Raw genomic sequence first — 20,228 nt, forward strand, 5'->3', positions numbered from 1 at the left:
GGCCCTTTCGACATCCTCCCTGTGGAAGAGGTCAGGGGAGGCCTTGATTCACAGGGCAGCCTCTGGCGTGGGGAAGGAGGGATTAACGTATGTTCACCGAGCTCTCACTGACCAAGGCCGCTGCCAGGGACACAACGCCCCTTCAGGCTCGTGCTAGCCCGCGCTTCCTGTGTGAGCTCCCCCACCCCCGCCACACTGTCCCCATACACAGCCCCCCCCCCCCCAGACCTCCCAATTCTGAAGCTCTGCAGCGTCTTACTCGCTCCTCACCTGCATCCCCTCCTACGGCCACAGAGCCCCTTTGATTCTGCACCCAGTGACCTCCGACCTCCAGGCTGAGCCCCAAGCCTTTACGAAGGCCTCCTCTTTCCAAGGCAGGTTCCATCCCGCCAACTCTTGTGTTCCCGCAGCAAGAACATACTTCACACACGGGGGCAGCACGGGTGGCAGGATGGGGTCATGACAGCATGTTTTAACCCCACGAGCCTCTGACTTCCTCAAGGGCTAGACCGGGTCGTCTTCACCCTGTATCTCTCCCCGGGGGCAGCCCAGGTGCCCAGGAGGAGCTGGTTCTGTTGGGAGTGGAGAGGCAGCCATTGGGAGGCTCCCCGTGGCCACAGGAGGCATCTCCATGGGCCCTGGAATCTCTCATCGGAAGCCCCTGTGGCGTCCACCGTTCACGCCTGGATCCTCTCTGGCCTGGACCCGCTGTCCTCCCTCTACTCGAAATCCACCCGTTCCCTAAAACCCGCACGTCCTGCGGGCAGATCAGACTTCGGTAGCTGGCTCCTGGCGGGCATTCCACTTCCAACGATTGCCTTTGATTCTCGACCAACAACACACTACTTAGCGGCCCTCAAATCGTTCTCTCTCTTGCTCTCTCTGGAGGATTTCCTTGTTGCAGCCCCCTTCCTGCTTTAGGCCTCGCCGACCAGCCTGGATACCCACCCCACCCCGTGGGAGGTAATTATGCCTTCCACCACGCCGTTCCCATTTCTGGCTGTGAACTTTCTTCTGGCTCACCCCGTCCACAGGGAAGCCACAGGGCCTTACGCCCGTCCCCACCTGCACCCCACCCATCAGAACCAGCAACCCGAGGGTGGGCTGGGCAGGCCCATCTTTCTTCCAGAGAGCTCACCAGGGCGTTCTGTCCACTGTATCTTGAAAACCTTCTCCTCCCCAGGGACAGTCTCTGCTCCTCCCTGGTAGGGCCTCAGCGGCCCCAGCCTGGCCCTCTCCCTTCTGCCCCCCACCCACTGTCCAGGAGAGGGTCTCCTTCAGAGCGAATCTAATTAGATCTCTGCCCCTTCAAGGGCTTGGCCCCGCCCTCAGATCCCACTCCCTGGGTGGGCTTTGAGGACTTTCCAACTTGGGACTCACACTTGGCCCCTCCCCACTCCCCTGTACTCCAGGCCCCTGGACCCCAAATCGACCATGCTCTTTCTGGCAATCCTTGGCTTGTATGTGACTTGCCCTCAGTCTGCAATGCTCTTTACCCTTAAGTCTGATCTGTAAGCCTCTAATCAGCTTTCACGCCCCTGCTCAGAATCATCTTCCTTGAGGAAGAGGGCTCTGTCCAGGCCCTCCCGGGAGCACCTGTGCCCACCTGCAGCTTCCTGGAAGTTCTGCCACACATAGGTCTCCGGCACTGGACTGACGGTGCTGGGAGGGCAGGGAGCACTGAGCACAGTGACTGGCACACAGTAGGTGCTTTAATAGATGCTTCTTTAATGCATTAATGAAGAGCTAGGGATTAACTTGGCTCCCAAGTGATATTATTTTCTACCAATTACAAAACCCATTTTAACCTTCATATCCCAAAGCGATATAACCCAGTGGGTTTCCTTCCATCCTCCTCCATAGCTGTTCCGGAAAGTCTCTAGTGATAGGAAATCTAAATTTTCCCACTGAAAACCGGGCACCACGGATCTCTTTAAGTCTATTCTATTCTATCCTTATATTCTTTTATATTTCAGTGCTCACGGCCACATGAGTAGGGGTCAGCCGCTTGGCCTTTAGAGAAGGGATGGCCTGGTTGGGATTCCAGGTTCCCTCATCTTCGCGAGGCTCACATTGGGAGTTACCTGGCCTCGTGCTTGTTGGGTGCCGGGCACATGGGGGGCCCGCACCCCTCAGACATCGTCCTTGTTAGTCAGTCACAGGGGACCACAGGCAGCCTGGTGGACCTCAGAGCAGCCACATCAGCATCTCAACCCTTCCTTAGCTAAGCCTGGGAGGCTGCCCCACACCCGGGAGTGGCTCTCCTCCTTACTGACCTCACACACAGTAGGGCTGGAATGCCTGACCCACACGGGGCTGTCTTCTCCATGCTTAGGAGGGAGAACGCACCCACCACAGAAACCTGCTGGTTCTGCTTGTTCTCAACTCACATAGTGGAGAAAGGACAGCTTTGTACGGTGAGCTCGCATGAGCCAAGGCTCAGGAAGACGTCATACCATTTTCCACATGCATATCAAGGAGGCATCGTCTCAACCCTACCTCCCTTGCTCCTTACCTTTGCGGAACTCTCTTTCTACCTGAACACCATTGTCTTCCTGTGGAGAGGTGCATACATCTTGTAAGGGGCAAAAAAACCCAGGAAAAAGGATTCTGGATTTCAGGACGCTTTGCTGTCGACTCTCTGAGGGCGCAGAGAAGTTGCTAGATTGACAGGTGTTGCTTGGAGAGCTACACCCCTCGGGAAGGAAATCTTTAACCAGCTTCTGTGCCACCGGGGGAGCAGACAAGGTTGTACGTGCTTCTCCTTGTCGCTTCTTGCTGCTTCCAGAAAATACTTTTGTTTCTACTAAAAATAAAATGAGAGCTGTGTTCAAAGCATCTGACGAGGGGCACCTGGGTGGCTCAATCGGTTGAGCTTCTGACTCTTGATCTGAGGTCATGATCTCACGGTTTGTGGGATCGAGCCCCGCATCGGGCTCTACGCTAACAGCCCGGAGCCTGCTTGGGATTCTCTCTCCCTCTCTCTCTGCCCCTCCCGAACTTGCATGCGCGCATGCTCTCTCTCTCTCTCTTAAAATAAATGAATAAACTTAAAAAAAAAATTAAAAAACCCACATCTGACAAGTGCACATCAAATGTATTGGCTTCTGCACACCTTTCTCTTCTGGAGACAGGGACATAGGCTGCAGTACTGCCTCGGGAGCCCTGGAGCCGCCGGTGGCCAAATGTGCGTGTGCTTTTGCGGGCACCTAGCACATGACCACCATTCCGGGTAGGACTGCCCCCCAGCTCACTGAAAAGCTCAAGTATATACACCAGCCTCACGCATTTGGTCTAAAGAGACTGCTCGCTAGTGCCCTTCAAAACTCAGATGTCTTTCTCTACAACAGGCACAAGAGTGGGTGTCAGTCCCCTGACTGTGGGGCCAGAGCACCTGGGTTCAAATCCTACCTCTCCTCCGGATAAGGTAGGTGGCCCCATCTATAAAATCGAGGTAATGCTATCATAAGGTATAACACTAAATATGATTTCATCTGTTTTCATAGTAAGTTCATCTATGTATGTTATGAACCACGCATTTATACAATTTACATAATTTTTATAACATATTATATGAATTAAAATCGAAATTAATTAAAATTAAATAAAATTCATTAAAATTAATTAAAATTGAGGTAATACAAAAAAATAATGATCCATGTAAGGTGTTTAGTGTGATACCTGATTACAGCCAGCACTTAACAAATGGTAGCTCCCATTATGACTATAGAAACACTTATGTAGGTTGTGTACTACGGCAGGTACACAGATAGGAGGTAATTGATGAGGTCCCGGGGATACTTCTAATACGACAGCGGATGGAAAATGCGTACAACATGGTGCTTGTTGCCACACCGTAACTCCAAAAGTCTGGAAATCACCTCATGCCCCTCAACAGGGGACCGCTGAATCCCCGTGCATCCGGCCTTCATAGCAAGGGAAGAGAACAGGGTAAATGCTCTTGTCTAGATGTGGAATGGTCTCAGAGATACACAATCAAGTGAATGAAGCAGAACGCAGGACGGTGCATCAGGCTGCCGCTCGTAAGAGCGTACATACTCAGGACATCCCTGGAAGGACCCAGAAGGTGCTGGAAACCTTGGGAGAAGGCAGTGCAGGACCAGGAACAGCGAGCGGGGGGAGAGACTGTCTTTCCACCGTTTGCCTGGTTTGCACTCTTGGTTTTTAGTTTACGTCTTTGCTTTTGGAATACCCTATACATTTTTCAAAGGTATTCATCTTACATAAGGCAGTGACTCTTCCGTCAGGCACCAGCTCCTTGCTATGTGAATGCCCCCCAAGGGGCAGGGCCCCACCTGGGCGAGGGGGCCCCTGCTGCCAGTAACATGTGTCCAAACCTCCTTATGCACCAGGGAGGAAAAAAAAAAAAAGTTCTAGAAACCACTGGAGTAATAAGGACTCTTAGAAGGTTCTAGCAATATTTTCTCCAACGTCATACACAAAAAGGAAATAAGGCCATGACTACCTGGAACTCATTAGAACGGGGACCTCTCTTAAAACATCTCAGTTGTCTGTAATTCATTCCAGCCCCTCGGTCCCCGAGTCCTGGTGTCCCTGGCAACGAGAAGAGGTTGAGCGTGGTGATGCGGAGCAGGGCGGCGGGAAGAACACAGGGCACAGAGCGTCCCCTGCGTGTGCTCCCTGGCTCTGGCATCTGAGGCAAGCAAATCGACGGGGGATGAGGCCGGTTTTCCGTGTTCTCACAAACAAACGGAAGGAAGCGAAGCACCCTCCTGGGTCCCAGCACATTGGACGTACTAAGAAAATGGCAGTTATCGTCGGTCCTGCCGTTTGGAGAAGACATATGGCCTCCTCTGGCAAAGGCTGGGCTTTTTGTAATTTGTGCAGAAAGTATCTTTCTGAATGTTGCCCATTCTGTTTAAGTGTGAAATGTCCTAAGCAAAGAGTCTCAAAATAGTTACTCCTTTCCACATTGCTTCCTTCCATGAGAAGCTCTCTTAAAGAACCAAGACCTGGGGCCCCTGGGTGGCGCAGTCGGTTGGGCGTCCGACTTCAGCCGGGTCACGATCTCGCGGTCCGGGAGTTCGAGCCCCGCGTCGGGCTCTGGGCTGACGGCTCGGAGCCTGGAGCCTGTTTCCGATTCTGTGTCTCCCTCTCTCTCTCTGCCCCTCCCCCGTTCATGCTCTGTCTCTCTCTGTCCCAAAAATAAATAAAACGTTGAAAAAAAAAAAAAAAAAGAACCAAGAACTAAATCAACGCTCAGCAGTGTGCTTCCCAATCTGCTCCTTTCGTTCTGGCCCCTGGCTCTTTACGGGGGGAACGACCTACCTACCCACCTATCAGTTACCTGTCTGTCTGGCTTAACGTAAATTCCTTTTATTTGTGTTTGAGAGATGGAGTGTGAATGGGGGCGGGGCAGAGAGAGAGGGAGACACAGAATCCGAAGCAGGCGCCAGGCTCCAAGCTGTCAGCACAGAGTCCAATGCGGGGCTCGAACCCACGAGGCTGGAGATCGTGACCTGAGCCAAAGTCGGGCACTTAACAGACTGAGCCCCCCAGTCGCCGCTAATGTAGATTCTTATGTGAACTGTTCTGTGCAAGTCAGGTGGTCCACTCGTGACCTGAAAGAGTTAACGCAACTCCCAGAAAATAGAATGTAGTTGGTTTACTGGAGAAGAGAAAACTATGCAGCCAGAGAAGGACCCTCCTGACAACTTGTTGATCAGATCTCTTTTTGTGGATTCTGAAAAGTACAATCAATCAGCAGCCATGAAATTGTCCTCCGGTGGGCCTTCACAAAGCAAGGAAGCACACGCCGTCTTTTTTCTGTCTTATGCCCTGAATGTGGGTTGGACTGAGAGCTCTCGATTCACGCCCCAAATTTTAAACTCTATCACCCCAGTGACGACCCACGCACTGCAGACTCTGCCTGTCTGAAGAGTCTTAAGAGAAGCATGAAGAAAGCAGCAGCCTCTGACAGGCATTTCTGTTTCTTGGACCCAAACTCAAAGCCTCCTTCCTGAGCCTGAATTTGGAAGAGCTGGGGTATCGCAGGTTCCCTTGAAATAGTAACGTTCCCTCTGTTCCCTTCCCTAAAATGCATCAGCCTGTGGGTTGATCTTCTATAGCTCAAGTATCCCACAAACTCAGCTATCCAGAACCGTGCCATGCTCTAGGAGGTGAACGGAAAGTAACCAAAGATCCCACCCAGCAGTCACCACGTCTTGTCTAGGATTTGTCCAGCCGTGTCAGTATCCATAAACAATACATCTCCAATACCAATAGCAAGCTCAAGGCCGGCTGTTTTCAGGTTGTCGTAGCACCTGTTACTCAAAAGCTTCCAGGAACAGAGACATCAGCCGGCTGGCTTGGCCACAGCTTCCCCGAGAGCTAATGGGGCAGGATTCTGGGGAAGACAGAGCTAAGCCACGAATGAGTACGGAAGACAAGGGGCTGACCAGAGTCTGGGCAGTAGGCAGGGCTGGCCGGCAGGAAGAGGGCCAGGGGAGTGAGCTACTCTGGACTTTGTTTCTGCCCGCCCCCTGTGTCACTGTGGGCCTCAGGGGGAGCTACAGCAGGATGCCTCTCGGATGTGGGCTCTGAGCTGACCCAAGCACAGGGCAGGCAGGGGAGCGGGGGAGCCTCACGGACACACACGGCGTCACGGCCAACCGAGAGACGTGAATTTGGGCCACGGTAAGGGTGCCACCCGCCCACGCAGGTACACTAGCCCATCCTTAGTACAAAATGAAGAAAAGGTGTCCCTTCCCCAAGACACTTTACCTCCACTGTCCAGAAAATATCACAGTGAAGCAATTTGATAGAACAAGACACTCCACTGTTTCTTTCCAAATATTTAGGCAGTACATACTCTTTTATGCTCTTAGATGAGGCCCCATTGAGCCACTGGCCCCCTGTTGCATACAATCCTGTGACAACTGGGCTCACGACAGAAGCTAGAAAGTGGACAGTGGTGGCCAAGGAGAAGAACCAGTACAGCAGCCAGATTCTATCGGTGAATTGCAAAGGAAGAGTGAAAAGACACGAAAACACACACATGAGCCAGGGAAGATAGCTGTCCAGGGACCCCGAAGAGCCCAAGGCTGGTAAGTCACACACAGAATACGATTTAGAGTCCTTCATCTCCAAATTAGTTTAGATTTTGTCTGAGGTGTTTTGGGGTGGCAGGTGGAACCCAGATCCCAGCAAGGTCCTCTTGAAGGGTTACCTCTGCACCCATTTCTGCCTTCTTCAAACAGACTGAACCCGCCAATGAGCCAAGGAGACATTTCTGGACAAAGCCGGCTTCCCTGAATCCGAGGCATGCATTTCCTCCCGTTTCGACGTTCCTGGTGGTGATATTTCTCCCCTCAAAAGTTGGACCGTATTACAAATGACTCGGTCCTAGAAATGGAGTAACTGAAGCTTGTGTGGATGTTTCTGGGTCACTGACATAAACATGAGTCTCTAAACTCAACGGCCGGGTGGGCCTGAGGGTCTCGTAAAGGACAATGTCATTTGCACTGTAGCCTGGGCCGCCCTCCCCCATCACCACCTTTTTAGAGCCCTTATGTCTGCATTTTAGGTACAGTGAACCGAGCTCACCTTCCTGCCTCACCTGGGGGCTCTCCTCCGGCAAACCCGTGAGGCCGCGGCTCCCTGGAAATCAAAGAAGTGAGCTCAACAGGTCTGTGCGTCAATCAACTGGAAAGCCACTCTGAGAGGCACCGTGGGGTCCATCTCAGACTCTCCTCACTTTAAGGTAGGACTCTGCTGTCCCCAGTGTTGGCACGGGGACCCAGGGGGCTGCTGCTGAGGGGAACGACAAGGCATCCTCTGCATTGACGCATGCTAATTTTGGGACACAGAGACTGTTACAGAGAGAGGGAGGCAGTCCCACAGGCACCCAATGGCACACAACTTCTCCAGCGAGTGCTTTGTTCCTTTCACGGGAGAGAGGAAACTTCCCCCTACGTCCAATTACAATGCGCAGAAGGGGAAATGAATGAAACTCAAGTCACTTTCTGGCCCACAGAGACACTACCAAGGGAGAAAATAAAGAATGTTCTGCAATGAGCAAGGCTGGTGGATATTTTCTCATTTTTATGGGTCAAGGCTTCACCTTTTGGCTGCAGGTTCAAGTGGCCATGGGTCTCTACGTGGTAGCCCACATCCCACCCAATCCAGACTCGGGTTTCAAAATCAGCGAATAATTGTTTCTGCGAATTTCTGGTAAGTTTCTGTGGGGAGCCCTTGCAGCCCAGGAAGGAAGTCAGGAGGGGGAGGGGGAGGGCAGCAAATGCGATAAACAGCTCCCCCAGCAAGGGTGAGGGTGGAGACAGTCCACACCGCAGGAGCCCAGCCAGCGCTGCTGCCTCGGGGAAGAGAAAAGGGAAGGAAAAGGAGAGCCCAGGAGAACAGACAGCAACCTAAGACTCAGAGGGCAAGGGTGAAGGGCGTCCTGAGACAGCTGGGCCAGAGGAAACACACGAGGAGGAACGAGCCCTCTCCTTTGCCGGAAATGAGACTTCCTGCCAAGGCCAGCCCTTCCTAGACAGTCAACAGTCCCCTCTGCTGTACGCATCAAACATCAGAACCCTGCCTCTCCCTAAAGAAGTAGACAGAACGGGGCAGAGGGCCGCAACGGAGAAATGCAACTGACTCCTAAGCCGGAGGCAACAGGTCCCAACTATGACAAGAGCCTTCCCTTTTTGGAACATCCGCACACAGAGGGGGAGGGGAGAGCTGCTGTTACCTTGCGATGTCCATATGATGTCAGAACAAAATATGCCCTTGCAGGCATCTCTGAAGACCTCTGTATTCAGAAAAAAAAGGGCAAAACACAGTATATTCATTACGATTGTTCTAAGGTCAAGTTCCAAAATACCACGTGGGGAACTGTGCAGGCAACTCTCACCTACAGTGAAGGCTCAGATAATCGCTGCAGAGAGAAATGACTGATAGCCCCCCTCTCCCAGAGACTAGCTAGAAAGGACACCGGATACATAGAGCTGTTTTTCCAATTCTGTCATAATCCTAGAGGTCTTAAGGCTGATGACCAAAAGTCTCTCAGTACCTACAAAAAGTATCTGGAAGGCAGAAAGAAAACAGACATGTGCACACGTGCCTGCACACACGTACGTGTCTGTTATCTGTAACACACAGGTAACACATCGCAAGTGATGACCAAGAGACACAAGTCCCAGGTGATGATTCGACCACACCTTTCTACCCTACACTCAGGAAAGACAGCCCCAGGTTATTGGATTGTCCTTACTCTTTTATCCCAAAGCATGACTCTGGTTCCTGAAACACAGGTCAAGCACATTTTAAGCTTTTTCTTAAAACTTGACGGGCGCCTGGGTGGCGCAGTCGGTTAAGCGTCCGACTTCAGCCAGGTCACCATCTCGCGGTCCGTGAGTTCGAGCCCCACGTCGGGCTCTGGGCTGATGGCTCAGAGCCTGGAGCCTGTTTCCAATTCTGTGTCTCCCTCTCTCTCTGCCCCTCCCCCGTTCATGCTCTGTCTCTCTCTGTCCCAAAAATAAATAAAAACGTTGAAAAAAAAAATAAATTAAAAAAAAAAAAACTTGATGCTAAAGATCCCCAAAGCAACCGTCTGGGAAGATAATTTTCTCACCAAGGCCCATTTCCTTTAAACAAGGCTTTTGCCAATTTACAAAAGCAACAAATGATCAAATTTGAAATATAGGAAAGCATATAAAAAATGAAAGTCACTGACAAGCTGTCACTCAAAAATGTTCACAGTGATTTTCTCTGGGAAGTGTGGCACATTTCTAGGGGAGAAATACACTTTTCCCTTTATTTCTTTCATTTCTATTATGGATCTCACTTACAACCAGACAGGATCACCCACTTCCACACCGGTGCTACATAAAAGTACAAGTTCATTCACACAGTGTTGTTTGGGGGTGCGTATGGCTGTCGATGCCCACTGTTTCTGTTTCGCTTGTTAATTCTGGCAGCCTTTCATCTCACTTCCCCCTCTTGCTTTTCTCAGGGGCTCTGACAATTACCAAGCAGGTAATGCTGCGTGTTAAAAAATTGATTAGAAAAAAAAAAATCTGGCTGATCTGCCAGGTGCCAAAGGGAACCACAGAGGAGAATCTCAGCCAAGGTTCCTGCAGAGAAAATGCCTGCTGGGCGTGTGTGCGCTTGCGTGGGTGGGCACGTGTGTGCGTGTGCGCGGCGGGGCTGGGGGCTTCTAGGTCAGAGTCTCACCGCATCACCTCCATCCGGGTCTCGAGTACTCCAGGGAGGAGAAAGCAAGGTTTGTTTACAGTCTCTTCTGCTCTCCAGGAAAACGCCCGACCTCTTTCTCTTCAACAACCCTTCACTGAGCACCTGCTATATGCCAGGCACTGTTACAGGGCACTTGGGATGCGGCAGGGAAAACAACAAAATTCCTGCCCTCATGCCAAGGACCATCCGTGTCAGCCCCCCTCCTATAACCAATGACCGTCACCGTCCTCTTCCATAACCAGTGACATCACGTCCACTGCAGCCACCCCTGTTACAACCACATTCCAAACCTGGAACGTATCTGCACCCAGAGTGCCCTGCTCTCTGACTGCATCCACTAACTCTCCCAGCTCACGGAGCACTGCTTCCTCCACACCTTTTATTCTTCGTTACCGAGACCTCAAGTCCCACCCTCTCTGTGGCAGACATGGCTGGCTTCCTACCCAATCTCCATTTGGGTCTTTCTTCTTAGAGAACCCTCATTTTGTTCAAGATGGCAATGAGCCCAGCGAACACCACGATTTTGGTGTCATAGGCTACTGCTCTGGCCAGTGAGATACAAGCCGAGCTCCTTTGTGAGAACTCCTGTAAGGTCTCAAGAGGGGATGCTCAGCTGGCATTTACTGGGGATGTGGATGTGATGCCTGGAGCCCTGGCAGCTATCCTGTGAGCATAATAATGAGGGTCAGAGCTGAAAGAAGGTAGAGCAGAGAACCAGAGGCCTGGGCTCCCGATGACATGGTCAGCCTGCCATACCTGCCCCAGACTGCCCACCTCTGGACTTCCTTTACCACAAAAATAAACCCTTACACTTTAAGCCACAGCTTTATGGACATCTAAGTCCTCAAAGCTACACATGAGTCCCAAATGATACCACCCCCATCTCTCAAGTATGGGTCTGGAGTGGCTGGTGACATGCACATGAGCCACGTGGAAGTCTTGCTAAAACCCAGAATCTGGGGCCCGGCTCCAGGGTTTCCAACCCACCAAGCGCAGAAATGTGCATTTCCGAGTTCGCAGGTCATACTCAGGCGGCTCCCCCACGAACCACACTTTGAGAGCAACCAGATTAGGTTATAAGGAAGTGAAAGAAAAAAACACAAAAATTCGTATGGCTCAGCACCTTGCTGCTGAAAATGTGGTCAAGGAACTCCATCACTGCTGACACAGAACCTCCCACCCTGCCTCTAAACCTACTGAATCAGCATCTGCATTTGAATCAATTCTCAGGTGGGTGCAGCACAGTCACAAGCTGAGGGCCAGCCCCGCGGGCTCAGCCCATCGCTGTCCTCTGGAAGGCTGGGGGACACCTCACCTTGACATCTGCTTCATGGCCACTGAGGCTGGGAGAAAGGAGGGTGGGCAGTCTGCCCTGGCCCATCAGGAATTCTACTCACAGGCCCTCAAATCACTCAGATTTTCATCAGCCAAAGCATAACGTCCAAGTGGAGGGGCACGTGGTCCTGCCACGTGCCCATAAGAACAAGAATGTGAGGGGTGCCTGGGTGGCTCCGTCGGTCGGGCTTCCAACTTCGGCTCAGGACATGATCTCGCGGTTTTTGAGTTCCAGCCCCACATCGGGCTCTGGGTTGATGGCTCAGAGCCTGGAGCCTGTTTCAGATTCTGTGTCTCCCTCTCTCTCTGCCCCTCCCCTGCTCACGCTCTGTCTCTCTCCGTCTCAAAAATAAATAAAACATTAAAAAAAAAGAAAAAAGAAAAAAGAACAAGAATGTGAAAGCACAGTCTTAAAAGACTCCCACAGTCGGCCTCCTGGTTTCCCGGCCTTTCCTACCCGCCTTCGACTATTCTCAGACCAGGGACTAAGGACATTTTAAAAGGCACAAGTACAGACGTAACCACCAGGACAAAGATACAAACCTTCTTAAATACTCCCCAAATATTATAAACCAAAGAGCCAAGAGTGTATCTGAGAAAGAAATACAGCAAATACAACAAAATGCAAATTACAAGATTAGGAAATTATGACGGAGATCCCATCAAACATCAGTCATATCAATAAATGCAGAAGGGTTCAACTCCTCTATTAAAGGAAAAAGACTTCCAACACAAAGACTTGAAAAATGGGAACTTTAGCAATGCCCAACAGAAGCACATGCAAACTCAACCTGAGGCCTAGAAATCCCGCCACTAGGAAACCGCTCTAGGGGGCTCATGAGATGGGTGTGCAGACTTTTCCTGTGTCGTTGACCCATTCGCTCTTGTCTGATCGCGGCAAGCAGCCCAGGGCAGGCGGGACAGATCTCAGGGAATAACGGCCCTGCCATGGTAAGGACAGAGACATCGCTTGGATTCGCATTTGGGCGGACCATGGGCAGATGCCCCGAACAACTAGATCCGACGCCAGCGCTGAATGAGGGTGCAATCACCTGTTCTGAGAAGCCCAAACTGACGAACAGCGCACGAGTTCTATATGTGGCAGCTGGGTGACAGAGCCCCCAGCAGGGTCTTCTAGCGAATGGACATGGTCAAAGTGCTGTGGGAAAAAAGACACTGAAAGCCAAAGGCAGCAACACTCAAAACATCTCTAATGATACTAACACGTCTAGGCAGCTCAGGGGGTGGTGGGGGGATGCCAGTGAGTGAGTGAGTAATCTGGCGTCAGCCCCTGGCCAGTCCATACACAGGCCGATCTCAACAATCCTACGTTGAAAAATAATTTTTTTATAACATTTATTTATGTTTAAGAGACTGAGAGAGACGGAACACAAGCGGGGGAGGCGGAGAGAGAGGAGACACAGAATCCGAAGCGGGCTCCAGGCTCCGAGCTGTCAGCACAGAGCCCGAAGCGGGGCTTGAACCCACCAACTGTGAGATGATGACCTGAGCCAGAGTCAGATGCTCAACCGACTGAGCCACCCAGGCGCCCCACGATCCTACACTTTAGAGCCCCCTGTCACAGCTTCCATACTTCGATGCCTAATGCTGGCAAGCAGAAGGCACACAACCTCCACAATGTGAGGCTGCCATCAGCATTCACAGAACGGTCCATTCTTGTTTGGACTTGCTGTTTTCTGGCCATAATCTGAATACATACCACATTTTCCCCTTCTTTACGAAAAGGCGTAGAAAAGGAACCTGCTTAGGACTCATTTAATACAACGATCATGAATATGGACGCCATCAGGTCCTGGAAGCAGCAAATCTTTAACCCTCACTCTGTGGTCACTGGACTAAAGCCAGAAACGGATTGATTTCGCGCTGAGTTGTAAAGGAAATAAACACAATTAAAGTGCCAATTTGAAGCGCTCCATATATATGATGAAGGACCGGGACGAAAGTGTGGGATCCAGTTAGAGGTCTGCCTGCAGAATCCCCTTCCTCGAGATGCTTTCCAGTTTCTAGACAACTGGCACAGGAACTCTCGGGACACTGGCTGTAAGGAATCCCTGCTTTGCTGCTCCGTGGGGTTGGGGCCAGGAAGGAGCCAGGCTTGCGTGATACACGACACCTCCACTCCCTGCCTCTCCCTGTCAGTCCTGTCCCTCCCTCCAACCCCAGACACTCGTTTCCATTACAAGGTCTGGAAACATCATTTGGGGGAAGATATAAATACCTCCAAGGATTCCATGTCAGGAAAGGAAGTGAATTCCAAGACTGCAGGATTCCCGTGGAAAAGGCTCTGGGTTCTACTTCTCAGTGCCGGAGGCACTTCCTTGCCTGGCTGACATCATTTTTCTGGTTTTCTCAGACACTCTGTACAAACCTCAATCATGTCAAACCAAGCTCAGTTGGAAACACATGGTCCCGTATGCATCTTCTTCTAAGAATGCTGTGCCCTTTGAAGAACTATTTTTGAAAATCAGAATTGGAGAGACTCCCCAGGGCCTCTGAAGAGAAGCACATGGCACCCGAAAATAGTAATGAAGGATAAATCAAGCAACACAGAGAGCCTGAATCAGAGCTGGCCAGACCGCAGTCAATGCGCAGAGAGGGAGACCCTGATGGCGGCTGGCTTCCTCTGCCTTCCTCTCCCGGGTTCAAGGCTGACGCACTTCACTTTCGGTCCCAGTTCCCTCCCGAATGACCACCATCGCCCAATGAAATAAACAGGTGGTGTCACACCAGACAAATGCTGTTTTCCCATTCCTCCCATTTAATGTGGATTTCCTGAGTTATTTATTTCTTGACTCAGAGAGTAATTCATAAGAAACAAAACACAGTTAGCTTATGGGCTTGCCCCAAGAGATCACTTAGGTACAGAAAAATGGAAATATTTTTAACTGTTTCTCAAAGGCTGCGGTGAGTATTGGCAGCTAGTAAAAACACATCTTCTTTATGCCCAAAAAGGGGAGGGATTTTTTTTTTTTTTTTTTGGTGAAAAATAAACTTAGCATTGTCTTATTAAAAATTGTCATTTTGGAGCCATCTAGGCAAAATCGCTAAAACTATGCACGCTCTTCTGAGCAATGTCTGACATACGAGCCTGGAGAAAGCAGAGAGACCCCATGGAGTTTCATTCTTTTGGTCTCATGTTGGTGAGGAGAGAAAATAACTTCTTTCTGACCATTTCAAATGTTCAGCTAATACGGCTGGGCATTGATGGTTTCATATAAACTTGCACTGTTGGCAGTGAATTATACTGAATTCGAGTGGGATGCATGCTTTTTTTCCCCCCCATACCACCTCCTTCCCCTCTCTTTTTGGTCAGGATATTCAACTTATTTTTTATTTCAAAATATGGAGAAAAAAAAAGATGCACCGATTGGTTCTTGTTGGACTTTTAAACTCCTAAGCATGCAACCAGGCTTTCCAAAGCTTCTCATAGGAAGGGAAGTCTCATTTCCCACGGGTTCCATGCAGTTCCTACAAGCTCTGAGCCATCTTTCTTCTCATCCTGATGCCTTTCGAGGAAATCTTTTGGGTCACGCTTTAAAGTAACTAGTAGTTGGGGCGCCTGGGTGGCGCAGTCGGTTAAGCGGCCGACTTCAGCCAGGTCACGATCTCGCGGTCCGTGAGTTCGAGCCCCGCGTCGGGCTCTGGGCTGATGGCTCAGAGCCTGGAGCCTGTTTCTGATTCTGTGTCTCCCTCTCTCTCTGCCCCTCCCCCGTTCATGCTCTGTCTCTCTCTGTCCCAAAAAAATAAATAAACGTTAAAAAAAAATTAAAAAAAAAATAAATAAAGTAACTAGTAGCCTTTAAAAAGTGACTCTTCAGGGCGCCTGGGTAGCTCAGTTCGTTGAGCATCTGACTTAGGTTCAGGTCATGATCTCGCGATTCATGAGTTCGAACCCCGCGTCGGGCTCTGTGCTGACAGCTCAGAGCCTGGAGCCTGCTTCCGATTCTGTGTCTCCCTCTTTCTCTGCCCCTCTACCACTCATGCTCTGTCTCTCTCTCTCTCTCTGTCTCTGTCTCTCTCTCTCTCAAAGATAAATAAACATCAAAAAAATGATAAAAATTAGAAAATAAAAATAAATTATTTTTAAATAAAAATTTAAAAAATCGTTTTCTAAAATGGTCCTTGTTAACATCTTACCTGTTAGCAGTAGGGGAAGCAGGGTGAGCTGTGCAAGGAAACTCTATTCTATCTGTACTGTTCCTGTAAGTCCAAAGTTAGCTTCAACTTAAAATGCTTTCAAAAATGGTCATTTGTGATAGGTTGAAAAACCCTCCAGAGCCGCAGTTTTTCATAGAGTTTAAAGTCATTTCTCACTCCCTCTGTAATGTGACTCCCTATCTATTTGTTGATGTACCAGAAGCGGCAGAAGTGTGTTTGTAAAATCCTGTTCTGTATTTATTATAACATCCTGATGTGTCTCAGCACAGTTTACAGTTGCCAGCGATCTGTTGGTGAGCGGAGACGAGACATCAGCTACTGAGAATCCCCCAAAGGTCAGCTCTGTTAACAGGGTGACTGCACGGTCCCTCGGAGAGAGCATGGCATGAACTCTCCCAGGATGGCCAAGTTGGCAACATGACATCATTTCAGAGAAACAGAAGGCATTTGGAATACAAATGACAGGAACAGGGGCGCCGGGTTGGCTTAGTTGGTTAAGTGTCCAACTTCAGCTCAAGTCATGATCTCACGGCTCATGAGTTTGAGCCCCACATCGGGCTCTATGCTGACAGCTCACAGCCTAAAGCCCGCTTTAGATTCCGTGTCTCCTTCTCTCTCTATGCCTCTCCCCACTTGCGCTGTCTCTCAAAAAATAAACTTGAAAAAAATTAACAAGGGGCGCCTGGGTGGCTCAGTCAGTTGGAAGTCTGACTTCAGCTCAGGTCATGATCTCGCAGTTTGTGGGTTCGAGCCCCATGTCGGGCCCTGTGCTGACAGTTCAGCCTGTTCCGGATTCTGTGTCTCCCTCTCTCTCTGCCCCTCCCCTACTTGTGCTCTGTCTCTCAAAAATAAATAAATGTAAAAAAAAAAAATTTTTTTTTAATATTAACAAATGACAGGAATAATACGGACCATGCACCAAAGATCTGTGATCTATTCCAGCTTGGTTTTGCCTCCCATTAACTGGGTGAATATGCAACAGATCACCCAGCCCTTCTGGCCTCAGGTAGCTCATCTACACAATGGGATAATAACCATCCTGCACCATGAGGAGGAAATGGGGCAGTGTGCAAACTCTAAGAGAACAGTGCACTGTGCAAGGGTGAGCTTTGGTTATGGTGTGCCCAGCCCTAAGGTGGCCCATGTCTAAGGCACAAACTTAGCAGTGACATGGATGCACTTTGTCCTTTATCGCAAATCTAAGGGGGGAAATATACACCCAAGGAGACAGAGAGAGGCAGGAAGACAGCTCAATCTTTGACCCATGTCCCACCCTCTTGCCCAGACTGCTATTTCCTGCCCATTGTGCCAAATTCACTAGAAGGCAGCCAGCGAAGGTCAACGTGCATTATGTTTTGTGGTCACTCTATATGGTGGGATAAGGGTTGACCTTGGGTGGCGCCAACTCAGCCATTTTCTTGGGCCTGGAGGGGCTCTGGAGGAAGGGGCTGTGCTCTCCAGCCCCCACTGACCTCGGTCTGTCCCTTGAATGTGCCATTCCCTCTCCTATGCCACATCGGGAGCTTTTCTGCTGGTGAGCAGGTGAGAAGAAAGGATGTGGAGCCACCCGCAGGGACTGGAGAAGATCTGAGACTCACGGGCGAGCTTCACATGAAAAGCAGGTGGAAGGAAGGACACCAGCCCCTGGCCCTTCTACACCTTTCCCTTTAATCTTCTCACCTGCATAGATGCCTGACCACTTCAGTCGGATTCAGCTGGAAACAAACACCTGCACAGAATGGGGAAAGGGGAGAGGAACATGCAGGGTTCGTGCTGAAACCTCTACCCGACCCAGGCACTGAGAAGCAACACACACAGTCTTTCAAGGTCAACCCGTGCATAAAAATATTTGGAATTTTTCAGAAAAGTCTAGGCACAATGGGACTCACCCTAGGGTCACACAGGTATGCCCTGGAGTTGAGGAAGAGAAAGCATTGAAAATCAGCAAGGCATGGGCTTTCCCGAAAGATATGGCAGATCCCACCCTGCCCCGATCTGGAGGCTTCAAGGGGGCCCCAGAGGAGGCGTCTCTGAATGCTGAGCTCCCAACAGACCCTGATGGTTCAATCCCAGCTCATCCCAAGTAGGGTCGGACTTGGACAGGACCAGCCCCCAAGGACACAGCTGATGATGTGTGCTGTAGTGAGGCCTTTCTGTGGCCCTGGGCTGGCTGTTATTTATGCACTGTGTGATGGTTCTTTTCCTTCATGAAGATGTCTTTCTCCCATCAAAGCTAATGGGAGTCATGTGGCTGAACTGAAGGCATTTCATTCTCCAGATTTTCTAAAAATAAAATGTGGAAAAGGGAAACATATGTATTGTTTCTATTTGGGCTGACAAAAACACAAACAAAAAGGAACCAGAGAGATTCACTGTCCAAGAGATTCAGTTCTCTCTTGATTACAATAGCGAAGAGGTTGTCATCAAATAGGTTTAGATGTGAAATAATCTGAAATCCTGCTCAATTTATTAGATGAGCACAGTGTAACGAAATGCCCTTTTTATCCCTTGAAGACTACATCCCATCTCATCTTGGATGCCCTGAAAGGCCCTTCTTAGCTAGTAGACTACGGAATGGTCCTGTACTACGGTTCAAAGTAAGTTTGCCGTAAAGAAAATTACTGAAAAAGGGAATTTTGCTTTCCTAATGAGTTTCATTATTCACTTGTAATTACTTACGGTTAAGGGTGAAAAAAAATACCTCTTGGATATAATAAAATCACACGTAAAAACACAAATATCCTTTAAAGTTACAGGTTTAAGAAAAAAAAGATGGTAATGCTCACAAAACAGCAACACTGAAAATGAACTTCCGGTCTGCCTGGTCTCACTAAGGGTAGGAGTATCTAAAATTGGCTACATTTGCTCAGGCTTCTGTTGGCACGAACATTTCTAATTTTCCATCTAGGACCCCTTCTGTTTGTTTTGCTTTCCCATCACTTGTTTGCAGGCATCTTTAAACATGGCCGCACCTCCACGCACAATTTGGTCCAGTGCTTGGAAACCCCAATGTCTGCCTGGCAATGAAGGTTTTCCCCAAGGGGTGGTGAACGGACAGCAGTTTGCTCACTGTCTCATGTATTTGAAAAGAATCAAGTGGGACCTGAGCCAGCCATCCTGCCACTTAAGTCAGTGAGTTATTTACTCCCAAATCTAGGCATTTCCTTCTTTCCTCCTTCCTCCCTCCCCCCCTTTCTCCCTTCCTTCTTTCTTCCTCCACAAGGAGTCCATCAGCGAGTCCTCTTAACTTTACCTAAAACACCTCAAACCATCCATTCTACGCCACCTCTGCTGGTGCCACTCACTCGTTGACTCCTGCTCTACGACCTTCCTTTCACCTGAGATTCCGGGAAAATGTAAGTCACATCATGACGATCCTCCACCTAAATCTCTCCAATGGCTTTCCTCCCATCTAAAATAAACCACAAACTTCCTCCCAACATAATATGTCTTTGACCTGCCTCCTTGAGCCCATATGGCCCTCTCCCACACCCTCGGCACCCCCACTGGCCTTGGTCTTGTCCCTCACCAGCTCCATTCTTTATCACATCAGGGGCTTTTCATCAGCTGTTCCTTCTGTCTCAAGTGCTCATCTTCTCCACCTTCACAAAGTAGGCTCCTTCTTATGCAGATCTTGGCTGAAATGTCACTGACTCAGAGATGCCTTCTGTGACCACCCCATCTGAAGGAGCCAAAAAGCAGCCAACCCCATCACATCACCTGATTCCAGTGCTCTGCAAAAGCTCTTAGTGCCCTTTGAACTTTCTCATGTTGAACTATCTATTTGTCGTGCATCCCTAACCACTCAGTAGGGTGGGCTCCATGAAGGCAGGGGTGTTGCATCGCTTACTGCAATGCCGAACATACCTACATGGTACCTGGCACCCTCAATAAACCTTCATCAAGTGACTCACATCATGTAAGTGATGGCTCATGTCCACAAGGAGCCCAGTAAAATCCTGAAGACTCACTTGCCTACCAGATAATAGGAGATGATGGAAGAGATACAGAATCTTCACCCAAAAGTATCATCATTTTGACAGTTTCTTAGGGGGGGGGGACATTAATTCAGTAACTTGATAGTATTTCGTAGGTACCCACTATGGTCTGGATTCCTATTATGAATGACAGATAGAACATGAACAGAGACACAGCTACTGGCCCCACAGCGTGGCCAAGGTGGGGTATTTGTGACAAAAGGATAAATGCCTTCAACCTGAGGACAGTTCATTCCATCCACACTCTCATGGCAACGAAAACATGTAACGCTAGAGGACCCTGGGTCCTCTCAATTTCAGTGACCTCAAGGAAAGGAAAAATTGTCTTGAGACTAAGCTGAATATGTGAATGATAGAGCCATTTCTGCACACTTACAACTTTTTTTTTCTTTTTCCTAGAATCATTCGCTCTACTCAGGAGGGTGCTGGAAGCCTTGTTTCACTGGACCACCCTATTGGCAGGTACCGCAAATC

At 49.6% G+C, this 20,228-nt stretch overlaps 1 protein-coding gene across 8 annotated transcripts in view; it reads right to left on the reverse strand.

Moving 5' to 3' along the window:
• Window positions 1-20,228, reverse strand: part of CD2H10orf90 (chromosome D2 C10orf90 homolog) — a 221,997-nt gene that overhangs the window by 21,599 nt on the left and 180,170 nt on the right. For 7 of the 8 annotated variants that reach the window (XM_086681153.1, XM_086681159.1, XM_086681158.1 and 4 more), the window contains one exon: window positions 2,516-2,806. The exons of the other annotated variant lie outside the window; for it this stretch is intronic. In XM_086681153.1, coding sequence (XP_086537279.1) covers window positions 2,516-2,806 — 291 coding nt within the window. The remainder of the gene's footprint in view (window positions 1-2,515; window positions 2,807-20,228) is intronic. 8 annotated transcript variants of the gene reach the window in all.

This window comes from Puma concolor, chromosome D2, assembly GCF_028749965.1.
Source record: "Puma concolor isolate L17-30 chromosome D2, mPumCon1.1.hap2, whole genome shotgun sequence".
Lineage (NCBI taxonomy): Eukaryota > Metazoa > Chordata > Mammalia > Carnivora > Felidae > Puma > Puma concolor.